Source organism: Populus alba, chromosome 15, assembly GCF_005239225.2.
Source record: "Populus alba chromosome 15, ASM523922v2, whole genome shotgun sequence".
Taxonomy (NCBI): domain Eukaryota; kingdom Viridiplantae; phylum Streptophyta; class Magnoliopsida; order Malpighiales; family Salicaceae; genus Populus; species Populus alba.
This window is the reverse complement of record NC_133298.1, coordinates 1,424,029-1,438,689: the sequence shown is the minus strand read 5'-3', so window position 1 is coordinate 1,438,689 and position 14,661 is coordinate 1,424,029. Positions and strand designations below refer to the sequence as shown.

At 33.7% G+C, this 14,661-nt stretch overlaps 4 protein-coding genes across 4 annotated transcripts; 3 read left to right on the top strand and 1 right to left on the bottom strand.

The window, feature by feature from the left end:
* Window positions 1–734: 734 nt before the first annotated feature.
* On the top strand, window positions 735–4,006 carry LOC118028385 (uncharacterized). The gene is made up of 4 exons (XM_035031960.2): window positions 735–1,033; window positions 1,254–1,512; window positions 1,644–1,838; window positions 2,491–4,006. The coding sequence occupies exons 1-4, from the start codon at window positions 942–944 to the stop codon at window positions 2,884–2,886; spliced, it is 942 nt and encodes a 313-aa protein (XP_034887851.1). The 5' UTR covers window positions 735–941; the 3' UTR covers window positions 2,887–4,006.
* A 912-nt stretch (window positions 4,007–4,918) lies between these two features.
* Window positions 4,919–7,663, top strand: LOC118028386 (succinate dehydrogenase assembly factor 2, mitochondrial). Its single transcript, XM_035031961.2, has 5 exons — window positions 4,919–5,077; window positions 5,159–5,272; window positions 5,377–5,503; window positions 7,118–7,186; window positions 7,280–7,663. Exons 1-5 carry the CDS (start codon window positions 4,974–4,976, stop codon window positions 7,424–7,426), a joined length of 561 nt encoding a protein of 186 aa, XP_034887852.1. The 5' UTR covers window positions 4,919–4,973; the 3' UTR covers window positions 7,427–7,663.
* A 266-nt stretch (window positions 7,664–7,929) lies between these two features.
* Window positions 7,930–9,111, top strand: LOC118028387 (uncharacterized protein At4g14100). The gene is made up of 2 exons (XM_035031963.2): window positions 7,930–8,644; window positions 8,834–9,111. The coding sequence occupies exons 1-2, from the start codon at window positions 8,173–8,175 to the stop codon at window positions 9,019–9,021; spliced, it is 660 nt and encodes a 219-aa protein (XP_034887854.1). The 5' UTR covers window positions 7,930–8,172; the 3' UTR covers window positions 9,022–9,111.
* Window positions 9,112–11,167: 2,056 nt separating this feature from the next.
* On the bottom strand, window positions 11,168–12,672 carry LOC118028388 (uncharacterized). Its single transcript, XM_035031964.2, has 4 exons — window positions 12,242–12,672; window positions 12,071–12,129; window positions 11,575–11,692; window positions 11,168–11,462 (listed from the first exon to the last, which is right to left on the bottom strand). The coding sequence occupies exons 1-4, from the start codon at window positions 12,490–12,492 to the stop codon at window positions 11,378–11,380; spliced, it is 513 nt and encodes a 170-aa protein (XP_034887855.1). The 5' UTR covers window positions 12,493–12,672; the 3' UTR covers window positions 11,168–11,377.
* Window positions 12,673–14,661: the final 1,989 nt, after the last annotated feature.

Genomic DNA, 14,661 nt, shown 5'->3' with positions numbered 1-14,661 from the left:
TTAAATTCATAAAATTAATCAAAATATATATATAAATTAGTCCAAATATCCATAATAATAATAAAAAAAAAAAATCGCAATGGCAACGTTGCACTAAACACTAGCCAGTCATTTGTATTTGTTTCCACTGGATTGTATATGGGTTCATCTGAGGCCCATTCATTCTCAATTTTAGCATTTTTTAGCACAAAAAATAACGGTTCGATGTATACCGACAATATTAAATCCGAACTAAATAGGCTTTTTTATTAAAAAAATCTGATAATTTGATCACCCAATCAGTTTTGGTTGGACTAGTCATATCATATGTATCTTTGAGAAAAGAAACGTAAAATTTCATGAAATATGTTTCATAAGAATGTTTAAAATATACTGAATTAAGACTATAGGCTAAATTGAAATGTATCAAGAAATTGTGTTCCTATAATATTTTGTATTAAAACAATATACTTTGATTTAGTATCGCTATTACTTTTTGGACATCAACCCAAGGATATATTTGGATTAGTTTTCGTACAACAAAATTAAATCTTTTTTCTGATTTGAGTCTTAAGCAGAACATGGATACTCAGATTATTACATGTGCATGAAAAGAATTTGAGTTCAAGGACTTAATTGAAGATTTGAGGAGTAGAGGACTAAATTAATGGACTATAGCAACTTGAAGAACTAAGAAGTAAAGGCTTTTAACCCTCAACGGTTCTCTAGTGAAGTGCTCTCCATTTCCTATTTTGGGTAAGTTAGTTATTCATGGCTAAGGTAAGGAAGAGGAGCCCAAAAAAAGGGAATTTGACCCCAAAAACAGCGAGCGGGAGGAACGAACAGCATAGGCTGAACCCACCGAATTCGCTGCAATTTTATCAAATTTTGCATCTAAGGACCCTCTCTTTTCTCTCTGTGTCCACTGAAAGAAAGAAGAAGAAGAAGAAGAAGAAGAAGAAATGGGAAGTAAAGAGCCAGCAAAGGAAAAAAGAGAAAAAAGACTCCAAGAAATTTCTCTTCTCCGTACCATTCCTTACTCTGATCATCAAAGGTACCTTTTTATTAATATTCTTGTCTTAGATCTTTCTTTCTAGTATTTGCCTAAAAAGATCATGATCATGATGTTGGTGTTGTGTTATTTTTATGTAGCTTGTTAGGGCATTCTGCTTCAGGATGCATGTGAATGCCTAATGATTATGCTTCTCAATTATAGAATATTAAATGAATGCTCCCCAAAGCGGTTTAACTTCAATTTGGTTGAATGCTTGTAGGTGGTGGTCATCAGAAACTGTTGCCGTGGTGACCGGTGGAAATAGAGGAATAGGATTTGAGGTTGCGAGGCAACTTGCAGACCATGGATTGTCTGTTATCCTGACATCACGAGAAAGTAGCGCAGGCCTTGAAGCTGCCAATGTCTTGCGAGAGTTGGGTTTGAGTGTGGACTTCCATCAACTTGATGTCTTAGATTCTTTATCCATCAAAACGTTTGCTGAGTGGATACAACAGACTTACGGTGGATTGGATGTTTTGGTAAGTTGACTGCACTTTAGTTTTCAAATCTAGTGCTAGTTATACTATAATTCCATGTTTTATGCATGTTATTACATGGTTATTGTCCTGAATTTCTTTGATCTGTCTTATGCATATTATCCCTTTTGCAGGTGAATAATGCTGCTGTTAATTACAATATGGGGTCTGACAATTCTGTTGAAAATGCAAAGAATGTTGTTGATACAAACTATTATGGTATCAAAAATGTCACTGAAGCTCTGATTCCTTTGATGAGACCTTCTGCTGTAGGTGCTCGTATTGTTAATGTAAGTTCACGGCTTGGAAGACTAAATGGCAAACGAAACGTGAGTAATCCTTTCATCTTCCTTAGCCCTCTCTCCGAGACATAGGATGTTATTTTGCTTGAGCTATGTAGGGTTGATTTTTTTTTCTTCTTTTTTCAATTCATGTTAGACCAACGCTATGCATGTGCATGAAGATGGATTCTTTTAACTGGGAAATATCTGAGGCGTATTAATTTAAAATGCAATTCATGCTAGTCTTTTTGTTAGCCTGTCACCTTGGAATGGGTAATGCTATCGAATTCCTGGACTAGCTTTGACCATGATTTGTTGACTGCATTTTTATAAAATCAATGGTCCTTTTTCCGCAATTTGAGCACAGAAAGTTAGTGTGCTGCTTTTATCATTTTCATAGCATAGGATCTGATCGTAAACAGAAAAGGGAATGTCACGTACTCTACCATGAAGTACATATCCATTTCCTGCCAAGAACCAAAGGAAAAGGAAAGAGAGTTATAAATAAAGAAGAAAGGAAGTTAAGAAACTCCATTGTCACTATATTGTATCTGTAGCTTGTTCAATGTGTCCATTTCTGAGATTCAACTATCTCATAAAGAGGGTAAAGAGTGGTGCCAGAAGTGTTTTTTTTTAATGTTATGGGGTGCATGTTCTTTTAACTTTGCTGAGTTAATCGTAATTTGGGTGACTTTAACAGAGACTTGAAGACAAAGATTTGAGAGAGCAACTGGCTAACCTGGAAACACTTTCAGAGGAACTCATTGACAGGACGGTGTCTACTTTCCTACAACAAGTAGAAGACAGCACATATACATCGGGTGGATGGCCTCAGGTGAACACTGATTACTCGGTGTCAAAACTTGCAGTTAATGCTTATACTAGGCTAATGGCAAAGAAACTGTCCGATCGGCCTAATGGTCAGAAGATCTATATAAACTGCTACTGCCCAGGGTGGGTGAAGACAGCCATGACAGGCTGGGCTGGTAATGTATCAGCTGAGGATGGAGCTGACACAGGAGTATGGCTGGCCCTGCTTCCAGACCAAGCAATCACAGGAAAATTTTTTGCAGAGAGACGTGAGGTAAACTTCTGAGGCAATTAGGCTGAAAGATGCCATCAGGTTCCGGAACTGTTTACATTCTTTTGATCAACTGCTGATGCATAACATCCAAAGGTAAAAACAACGTTAAATCCAGTAGGGACTAGAGAGGGTAATAACATCAGCCTGCATTTTCTAACAAAGGTGTTGCCTTGTGGATTCTACTTGGGAACGAGAGCAACTACCAAGCCAATGGAACGGAGATTCGTGTACTTGCATTGCCAATCTACTTAATATCTAGAAGGGTATGTCAAGCACCATTCAATAACCAATTTCCCTTGAAAGAATTAGATGTTTGTTGACATTACTTAAGGGAGTGATTGGCCTCAAAATATAACCAAGTCGTCCTGTTGCTGTGATTCTCAGCTGGATAAAGTTGATTTTTCTCCTTTAGTTGTTACCTTGACGTTTTTGTTCAAGCTGTGTCGAATTTACCTGCAAATTCTGAATTGTTCTGGTCTTTCGAGATGTTCTTTCTATAGCTTTCCAACTGCAAAACCATTTTCTTGTCATGAAAAGATAAGGAATGTTCAAGGTTAATTGATGATAAAACTAGGGGATATATATTTCTCCAGTGGTTTGACCATGAATTTTTCCTGAGATCAGTCATAACTGGTTGCTGGTTACCGGAAGACTGTTGAAGGATAACCATAACTAGTTCACGAGAGGAATAAATTACGGATTTGGCCCTTCTCATGTTCTTGAGAGCCATGATCTATCATAATCATTCAATCCACATCTCTGAAATCAAATCAACAATTATGGTTTTTATTCATGCATGAATAGAAGGAGGTGGTTAGAAAATGTGATTGATCCGTAACCGTTTTATTCTAAGATTAAATCCAACCAATTAGAGATATAATCAACAGGCTAACAACAATATAAGGTTTACTATGTAGCGACTGCGACTGATATCTCCATTTCTGGGTTTGTATGCTCAGCAGAAGGGTTTCCAGAAAGAGACTCCATGGAAGAGGCCCTTCTAAGATTAACGTAGTCCTTCGAGTTCTTCTTCTTCTTCTTTATTTAATTTTTTATCAGAGATGTCTCTCCACTACGACACTGGATGTACTAAACCTTAAACTTTCAGGTCATGCGTCGTGCCTCTAACAAATCTGTAAATTAAGCGAAAATAGAGGGTGATATTCACGACAAGTTAATAGCGGGGGTTAATAAAGATATATTGAAAACTATAAATTAATATATTGAATAAAAATTCATAGTTAAATTAAATATTAAAAAAAAAAATTTTTTTTTCCGCCTATGAAATAATTTTTATGTTATGTATTTCTTGTATTTTTATGTAGTAGATTAATTTTTGAGTTTGGGGGAACTTTTTTTCTTTTGGGTATGCGGGGAAACTAATTTTCTTTTATTTTATATTTCAAAAAGAAATACACACACACACCAGACATTACTAGATAATGAAAATTTAAAATCTGTCATATTATTTTTTATATTAAAATGATAGATTTTATCAAAAAATAAATTAGAAGAACCACACATGTTTTTTATCCAATAAAACTATGTTATATCACAATAAATAGTTTCATGAACATGCTCAAAATCCATCAATGCTAATCATATACTCAAAATTACTACTTATTTTGTATTTTGGAAAATTGATTTATGTAAGGAATAAAAGATAACGGAAAAAGTAATAAATAAAGATAATTAATAATGGACCAAAAAATTGTTTGAAATTACCACTTTCATCATTGCTTTTATTTATTCGTTATTTTTTTTTTAAAAAAAATTTGTGTGATATAACAGCGTCTTTTCTTTTGTTACATATTTAAAGAAAAGTAAAAAAAATTAACAATCGTTCGTTTCTGGCCCCTAAGCAAACCAACATATTTTTTTTAAAAAAGAAAAAAGAAAAATCGAAAAAGAAAAGGTGAAGAACATCATGTATGTGGTGCGCCTACCATCAACGTAGCATTGCATCTCAACCGTTAACCGAACCTAACTCCATCCAAGAAGACGACATGTGTTTCAAAATTATCCTTAAATGACATGTCGTCAAAGAATCTCTTGCCTTTTTTGCTCTCTTTATTTATTGCTTGTTGCCACGGAAGAAGATGATCAATAAAATGGCTAGCTTGAGAAGAGCCCTGGTTTCCGTCCACCGTATCCTCAACTCCACCACCACAACCAATCACATCTCAGTTACATCCCCTTTAAGGTAGCTATAAATTTTTACCTTTAAATCTCGATTCTTTTAATGTTATTAAACTCTAAAGATTTAAACTTTTTGGCTTTTCAGGTCTCAATATGGGCTGTTTTCACGTTATTCAACGTTAAACAAAAATGATAATAAAAAACAATCATTGGATTTTGACCTATCTAATGAAGAAAGCAAAAGGAGATTATGTAACAGGTATTCTTGTCTGATTTTTTAAATAAAGTTTTCATCTTTTTAAGATTTTTGTTGTTGTTTTTGTGTTTTTTACATGAACTGATTATTTTGTTTTTGTGTTTAAGGCTGTTGTATAGGAGCAGACAAAGAGGGTTTTTGGAGCTGGATTTGGTTTTGGGGAAATGGGTAGAAGAGCATATTTATTCTATGGATGAAAATGGTGTTAAAGCACTAATTGATGTTCTTGATCTGGTAAATAATAATTCTCCATCACTTCATTTTTTTGGTCAGCATGAGTTTTTATGATTAATTATGGTTTTAATTTTAATTTTGTTTCTTTTAGCTTATTTTCTGGTCTTTGCTCTAACTACAGGATTAGTTTGTTCTCATTTTAACTTCGATTGGTGATACTATCAAATGTTAGCTTATATAAATTTTCTCAGTTGAAGCTGGTTCTCAATGTGAACTTTGGTCTTGTGTGAACTAACTGGGTATAAGGTGGTTTTAATGATTAAAAAATTGAAACTTTAAGCGAGTTTTAATGGCTCGGAGGTAATTTTGAATTCTGCATTAGATATTGTCAATTGGAACCAAAGTATTACATTTGCCACAGCTCTTTGGTTCTGATTTTTGTGTTGTCCATTACGCAATGGTATTTGATCGGATTATATTCTGTTTAAGCTTTTTTTTTACTGAAAATATATTTATAAACACCAAAGTTTGAACCTTGGACGTAAGCCATACCATTCTCCTATACCCAACCCAAGCCCAGAAGACAAGATTTACTCTGTTATTAAAATGTCTGATGTAGGCTTGTGCTGAACCTGAAGACCTTCAGCAGGTTTTAACTCCATCTATTCCTTGTATACGAAATGCATGTTGTACTGATAAAATTTTATGACTAGTTTTTTAAAATATCTCAATGTAGTTTTATCACCTCAATGGTAGGCTATGAGAATTCTTTGTCAAACATTGTCAATTAGAACTGGTGTATTGCAGCTTCCATTGCATTTTGGCTCTACTTCTGTGTTGTTTTTTATCGGCTACTTATGGAGTTGAATATGATTTATGTTTCTGATTTTGGGGGTCATTATAAGCTTTTGAGATTACAACATTCATAGCAATAAAAAATTGTACATTACTTTGAATACCACACTCTTCTTTCAGACCTCAGCAGATGCACAAAGACGATTCTAATATTTAATTGCCTTATCCAAGGCCTGTGCTGAGTGCTGAGCTTAAAATCCTTCAGCAGGTTTAACTCCGAGGAGTGACTATATACACAACTTGGCACATTTGCTCTTTTGAGTATTTTGTTATCTATAGTTTTATGGAAGAGCATCTTCAGTACTTAATTTAAGATTTTAGATTCTGGTGACAAGCTCTATAACAAATCATGAGTGGTAAAATCCCAACAGTTTGCCCCTAGTATCTCGAAGTTGTTTCTAGTTATCTAATGTAAGTAGAGCATTCAGTAAGCTAATGCAGATTCCAACAACTGATCAGATCAATCAAGAAAAGCTGTATTGGTTCTCTTCCACAGTATTCAAAACACTTGGTTCTCTTCCACATAATCAAAACACTTACAGACATCTTTATGCAATATTGAGGGATGGCAAGAATGTTTGCCTAGTCACTTGGAACAGAGTCCACAATAAAATTGTTTCATAAAAGTTTTCTTGCCTTGCATATTTGATGCTTAGGTACAAATTAAGGTAATGCCAAAAGAGAGTATGCTTGTGGATCTGCTTTGACATGTTACTTGACTAAGGCTGGGCATAATTGCTTGGTCTGAAGTCTGAAAGAGAAAAGTCTGTTGCCTGGTGTTTAATATTTGCGACTGAATACATTGTTTTGCTTCTGAAGGAAAATCCAGATCTTTGGAAATGGTTAACTGGACAGGAGCAACCCCCTGAAGCAGTGAGCATAAATCCTGTGAGACATTTAGATGGCCCTAAAATTGGTTTTCCTCCAGATTCTTCCTTTCCCTATAAATTGCACGCTTATGTGGTTAATTTGCTGTTTTAGGTATTCTCTGCTGTGCGTGACAAGATCATGAACAATCTCAGCAGCCATGCAGCCCCCGAGACACGGGCAATACCTGGACAGCCATGGGTAAGAGGATGGGATGATATCAAGAAAAGTGCTGGCAGCCCAGTGGCTGGAAACCAGTAGCCCTACTACTACCGGAAGCTATATAGACTGTTCATTTGAGCTTTTTGACGAGTCATAATGTATTAACGTGTGCTCTTATGAATACCGTTAATTGTTGTTGTTATTTCTTCCTCATGACTAGCAAAATAAAAAAGGACCGATGGCTGTTAACAAAAGCGGAGCTGTATTTGGAGGCCTTGCATTTCACTGTTGAACCTTATAATAAGATTATTTGAAAATTATTTGTTTTTTTTTTAATATATTTTATTCTATTTAGTTTAGAAAAATATTTTTCAATATGCTGTTTGTACTCTCTTTTTATTTAGGCTTGTTTGGAATCGTTATCTAGCCCGTTTTCAAAAAAGCTGACTTTTTATATTTAAAACTAATGTTTTTTTTAGTGTTTTTTAATTGTTTTAATATTTTAATATTAAAAATAATTTTTTAAAATTAAAAAATATCATTAAAAATCTTAATGTATTTCTTAAAAAAAAAAAATTAATAAGCAACTGGAATCTCAAACGACACATTAAAACAAGCAGCCATTGAGGCACACGTCAAAATTAAGTGCAGCCACGAGGCAGTTTTTGATGAAACCAAGGTTTTGTTGGGCTGAAAGTGGAATTTCCCATTTTAATGTCTAAGGATAAAGCCACATCCTCTGTATCTTTTGTGGACCTTATTTATTCACCCTGTTGCTTTCTTGTTCTATCCTCTCGTCACTTGATTCTTCATTACACTCATTGAATTGTAAAAGAACAAGAGCAATGGGCTCTAAAGTGAAATCTCTCTCTCTCCTCATTCTCCCATTAGCCTTCTCTCTTTGTTTCTCTTCACTATCATCAAAACCAGCAGACCCAACTCCAGCTCCATGGCCACACCAATTCCATTCAATAATCTTCATGAATAACAATGGCTCACTTCAGGTGGTGGACCTCTGGTATGACTGGACTAATGGCCGCAACTTCAACATAATCCAGAACCAACTTGGAAAGCTTCTTTATGACCTTGAATGGGATAATGGCACCTCCTATATCTACACGTTAGACTCCAATCAAGAATGCAGAGTCTTGCATTTCCCAGTTGGTGTTCTCCGCCCCAATTGGCTTGAAGGTGCTACCTATCTTGGCCAACAAGAAGTTGATGGCTTCCTCTGCAATGTGTGGCAGAAGGTGGACTTTATTTGGTACTATGAAGATGTCATAACAATGAGACCTGTTCACTGGGTCTTTTACACTGGTATACTCCTTTTGATACCATCTCCTTTTAACTTAAACTTTAACCATTGCCCATTTCTTTTCATCATTATCTGTTTGTTGTTTATCAAGTTCATAAGTTATAGATTGATTGGTATAATTTGATTCTGGTTATTTGCTAAAAGTGTGATTATTAGGGCTTTTTTATGATGAAAATCCCATGGATTTGCAGGAATGACTGCTCATGTGATGACATTTGAAGTGGGGGCGGTGCTAGAGGATCCGAAGTGGCAGGCTCCTGTTTACTGTTTTAAGGAGTCTGAGAAGAAGGAGAACACTGTCTTTAAATCTGTGGTTAGTCATGGATTATCTCGTGAAGGTTTAATGACAGGATCGTTTAATGTTTCTATGCTGTACTGATCGTCTCTTATGAGCTTCATTTCCTTTGCATCTTAATACACTTCCTTACTATATTACAATTGATTCTCAATTGCATCTTCAATTACTTTCTGATATATACCTGTCAGAAGAATTAGCTGCCAGAATTTTCCATTGCAATATTCTTGTAAGTTTCTGAACTACCAAAATTTCTGGAAAACAAAACTGGCAAGTGGTGTCATTATAGAAGGCTCAAAACTTTTCATCTGAGAAGTTTTTTGCCCGAAATATAAAGAATACATCGCCACCTACTAGTAAAGAAAGGTACAAGAGTAAGAAAAAGAAAGCCACAAATACCTATTGTCTGATTTGACAGTCTGTGTCTTGATGTTTGGCCAAGTAGACTGAAACCAGGCTCTCCCCATAATCATGAGCTTCGTTAAACCTATGAGCTCTCTCTACCAGAAGCTTTTTAGATTGTTGGATTGAGGGGTGAAAGAAACACAAGCCAGTTCTCCTTTCAACTGGGCTGGAGCTTAGGTTGTTCCATTACTATAATTTTATCATGTTCCCAAATTCCTAAAGGCTTCAGCATTGTAGTCATAGCCATTGGATTTTGTTGTATACTACATACGAATAGCTTTGTCCGTGAATCATCCTATGTTCTTGGACATCCAAAATTATCAAATTCAAGATTTTCCCTTGCAGGAATTGACAACCAACACAATAGATTTCTGTTTCTTAAACTTTCACCTTTGAACCAAACCATTCATTTTAACACTCAAAATCAGCATCGCATCATGTGCCAGAAGATATAAGTTCCCAGTTTTTTTAAATGTTTCTCAACTTCCAAAGATCTAGGAAGGGCTAAAAAAATTCCATCTGTAAATTTTCTTTTTGCCTGAAGTCCTATAAAACATAAATAGCAGCACCAATTAAAGAAAGGCATAAAATGAAAGAAAAAGAAAGATACAAATATCTAATAATATATTTCTTGATGTTTGGTCATTTAAAAGTGTTTGGAAGAAGTTATTTTTCAAAATACTTTTTTATTTAAAAATATATTAAAATATTTTATTATTATTTTTCTTTTATTATTAATATATCAAAACAATAAAAATACAATAAAAATATTAATTTAAATTTTTTTTAATAACACACGCACGTAATACAAACACCCACGTAGATGAACATGAAACCATGCTTTACACGTAGCAACCAAACCTTGAAAGAATGTGCGAGCATGCGACTGGTAATTACATTATAATTGAAGAATTCATAAAAAAAGAAGGGCTAACAAATGTATAAATATTCAAATACTACGCTAAGCCTGCATGTTAATTGATCTGATGATGATGGAAATCAGGTTGCTTTCATGGTTTGAGTATCATTTTATTTGGGAATGAAGCTGGAGCTTATCCCTTTTCTTTTCTTTCTTACATTTTTTTTTTTTTTTGATTAATGTGGGTGTCCGGGTCAGTTTGCGCGCACCTCGACTAATTCTACGGCCCTGAAGTTAACAACCATGTAAGCCTTCAATAGCCATCATATGAGCAACCTATGGTTCAAACCTGAGACCACAAAAAGAGTAAACCTCTTGGTCCTAAGCTTTTACCACTGGACCACCACCTAGATGGTTTCTTCCATTTGTTATTAACTTGAGTTTTGGTTATAGGTTTGGGGAGTGAAAGAAGGACCTTGCGAGTTCAAGCCTGCTCCACTCTCTAGTTTTAGTGACTTGTTTTCTCCTTTAAACTTCCCCCTCCCCTCTCGATGGAGAAAAGAGTAAACAATTCTGCTTGGTTGTATAGCTAACAAGTAACATTTGCTATTAAATTTAGCATCAATGAACTCGCCGTCTGGATGATAGCTGAGGCATTAACGCATCATAATTAGCTAACCATCATGGGAATTGATAGGTATAGACGGCGGTGGAAACAGCTGGGAGGATTTGGCATGTTGGGACTGCATAAGTTGTAGCATCAAGTAATCTAAATTAGGTCAATATCATCCCTCGTTCATCAGGGAACGGAAAGGTTTTTTTTAATGGGTGATACTACTTCACAGAGGAGATGTTTTTGCAATTTCTAACCTTGTCAATGCTGCAAATATGCCCCCGTCAAAGCTTATTTCCTAGATGCTCTCTTAAGATATGGGAGAAGTTTGTCTTATCCCCAACTTACCAAGCTGAGGATCTTTAAACTCTGTTCTTTTTCATTGTTACTAAAAATGATAAGAAGACAACTGTTTTTCAGCTATTAGAACAATGGCAGCAGAGAGTGCTACTGAACATATGTTGTCCTAAATGGATTAAAAAATACAAGAAAAGTTCTATGAACTCCAGCATTCACATGATGACTTTCGTCTCACACTGGGGTTTAGAAGGTGTTGCTGCCATTCAACCTGGGAAGGAATTGTTGATGTAGAAGTATATGCCAGCAAGAGCTACAATTCCGACCACCACTGCAATTGGCAAAGCTCGCCTGACAAGTTCAAATTCAAAATAAAAGGCGTTAATTATAGCATGATCAAGCTATGAGGCAAAAACAAAATGTAAATTGCATCGTTTCACCAGCTGTGAAGAACTACGCATACCCAATTGCTTCATCTTTCTGGATCTGTGCTTTACGAGCCTTGCGAACATCTTTGTCATTAACATTTTTTGTCACAGCAGGCATGTATTCCCTAAATCTCCTTTTAGGAGCACCACAAACTGCAAAGCATAATTAACTCGACATTAGTACAACCCTTGTAATTTTGTAATCTAAACAGGCCTAAAAAATATTTTAAAATATATCTCCCGAACTTCTTTATCCTGTCAGGTGTCAACGACTTTTCAAGCGTTTCGCTTAGGATTAGATAGCAATACTTAAATAAACCAACGAAATCAGCACTCTGTGGATAAGGCTATCTAGATTCTAGGGTAACACCACAGCTTACACTTTGATGCAAGGCCATTATAGATGCAAATTATCACCACTAATAACAATAACTAGACATGATCAGTTGTCTGTGTGAGGGATGGCCATGGGATAATTTTTTTCAGTGGAAAATGAACATTCAAATAAATCCCAGAGATGAAAGTGATTACCAGGGCAGAAGTAATTATCAGGCTGTTTGTCAAAGGGTTTCCTGTCATTGTAAATATACCTGCATCACAATAATTAATTTATCACACCAAATCCTGTTAATTTCTCTTCCAAATGCTAAAACCAATTATACCGTGCAAGAAATAAAAGAAAAAAAGGAAAATAAATCGTACCCGCAATCTCTACAAATGTAGGACTGCTTGGTTGCAGCACGCATGGAGAATCTTGGTGCAGCAGATGCAAGAGGCTGCTTCTGATTGTAAGAAGCAATCAAGAGGTGAAGTGAAGGAGAAAAGAAGGATGATTTTAGAGCAAAACGATCAGTTGGTCCTTTAAGACCAACATTGTTGCCATTAGGAGCTAAAAGAGAAGGTGGCGGTGATGTTTTCGTGGCTTGAAGCCTTATTGGTGCATGCAAGGCCATTTTTGCAGGAGCTCTTTCCTCTTCTCTTCCTCACAGTCTGTCTTCGTTTAACAGTGAAGAGAAGAGATATGGAGATAAGTGAGTGGTGTGTAGAGGTAAATAGTGTAGGAAGTTTGGAGAGCAAATGGAAGCGTGGCTTTCATGCTCCCCACACAAGCTTCTTCTACCCACTTCTTTTGGGCTTTTCCTTATCTTTGTCCCACAATGTCGTGGGACAATTTGGTGCCTATAGTTTTTTATTTTCTTTTTAAGTTCAGAATTCAGACGAAGATTACAGTTTTGCCCAAATTCACTACTGGACAATTTCCTGTTTTCTTCTTCTTCTTCTTCGTCTTCCTCCTCTTGGTATAATGGTCAAATAGCCGAATGGAAATCTCCAATAACATCTTAATTCGAGAAAACATGAATTAAAAATATCACCGATTAACATATATGCAAAGATTTAATGACACCAGAGGCCATTGATTCTAGTTTTTTTTTTAAAAAAAAAATTGATGAAAAAAATAATCAATGTTTGTTTGATTATTTTTTTCTTTATATGTTAGCTATTTTTTCTTTATTTTTAAAATTTTCTATATTATTTTTAATTTTTCTTTAATTTAATCTCTAAAAACATTTAGTCAGCTTGCATGTGATTTTCACATGCTTCCTAAGCCCTTTTCATTTATAATTCAAAATTAAATCTAAATTATTATGTTATAAAAAAATAATTTTAATGTCGAATCATTAAAAAAAATAAAAAAATCTCTCTTCTTGCTTGACCAGCCTGTTTGACAGGAAAGTAAAGAAAATTTGTTATGATTTGAGACTAAAATTGTTTTTTAAATCAAATTCTGAATTATTTTCACTTTAAATAAAAGTATTTAACGAAGATCTATAAATCATATCAAAATATTTTAATTGATTATGGATTACGAATACCACATGAACTATTGCATTGTTTAACTTCAGTTCCATTTAGGAAAACAATGATAAAATAAAAGGTTTAAGATTATAAAATAGATTATAAAAAGGCTACCAAGCCCTTTTTTTAAGCTTTATTTTTATTTTTTTTAAATTTTTATCTTTTAATATTAAATTTTTATTATTTTTATATTTTTATTAATTTTATCATTCAATATTTTATTAATTTTAATTAGTTTTCATGATTTATTTTGATTTATTTTCTATGACATTATAGAGATCTCAAATAAATATCTTGTTATTTGATGGAAATCTAATTTTATAAAGATCTATTTTTTTTTATCATATAATTAAGTCATTTTTTTTATAAAAAATTATTAAACATAATAGAGTACATAATCAGAGTTACGTGTTAGGCATATTAAGCTGTGAAGTTCAAGTTAATCTAATATTTCTTCATTTCAATTGGTTTTTTTTTAAAGATGCTAACTTAATTTTATTTTAAAGTCAAATCCAACAATTTTTTCAAAAAAAATATTAATTCAATCAGGTTATATTAGATTAATTCAATATAATTTAATTTTTTTATATTAAAAAAAACTAATATCATAGCATCCATTAATAATTTAACGCTTGAGGGTCATTAAACCCACATTCAAAGAAACAACAAAAAGGGGTCATTAGTTCTCCATATTCCTTTTGAGAGATTCTATGCAAAATTGACAAAAAAAAAAAAAAAAAGAAATTGTTCATTTTTAGAACCAACTATGAAATTAATAAATTATTAATCTAAGTCTTCACCAGATGAACACATGTAAATAATGAATAAAAATGATTTGAAAATTAAAAATTTAGCGATTTGCACGTCCTAATTTGTTCTAGTTAAACTCACTTAAATAATTATAGACATAACTTATTAAAAGCAAGTACTTTTATTCCATTGATCATTACTTTGTGTTCGCAAACCAATCAAGTTATTCAATCTTGAAATCTTTTAATTTAATTTTTTTATATAATTTAAGTTTCAAATTAAATTGTATAAAAATTTATCCAAAGTGAATTATTTAATTTAATAGATCTAAAAACAACCTAAATGACTGCTAGAAATATAACATAACTTTTTAAAATAACTTTAACACAACAAATTTTTTTATATTGAAACAATACCAGATTGGATCGACCTTGATTACCTTGTGATTTAGGTTATGGATTTCAATAAGTTTAATAACTTTATTGTTTTTGTAAATTATTTTTTGTTTAATTTTA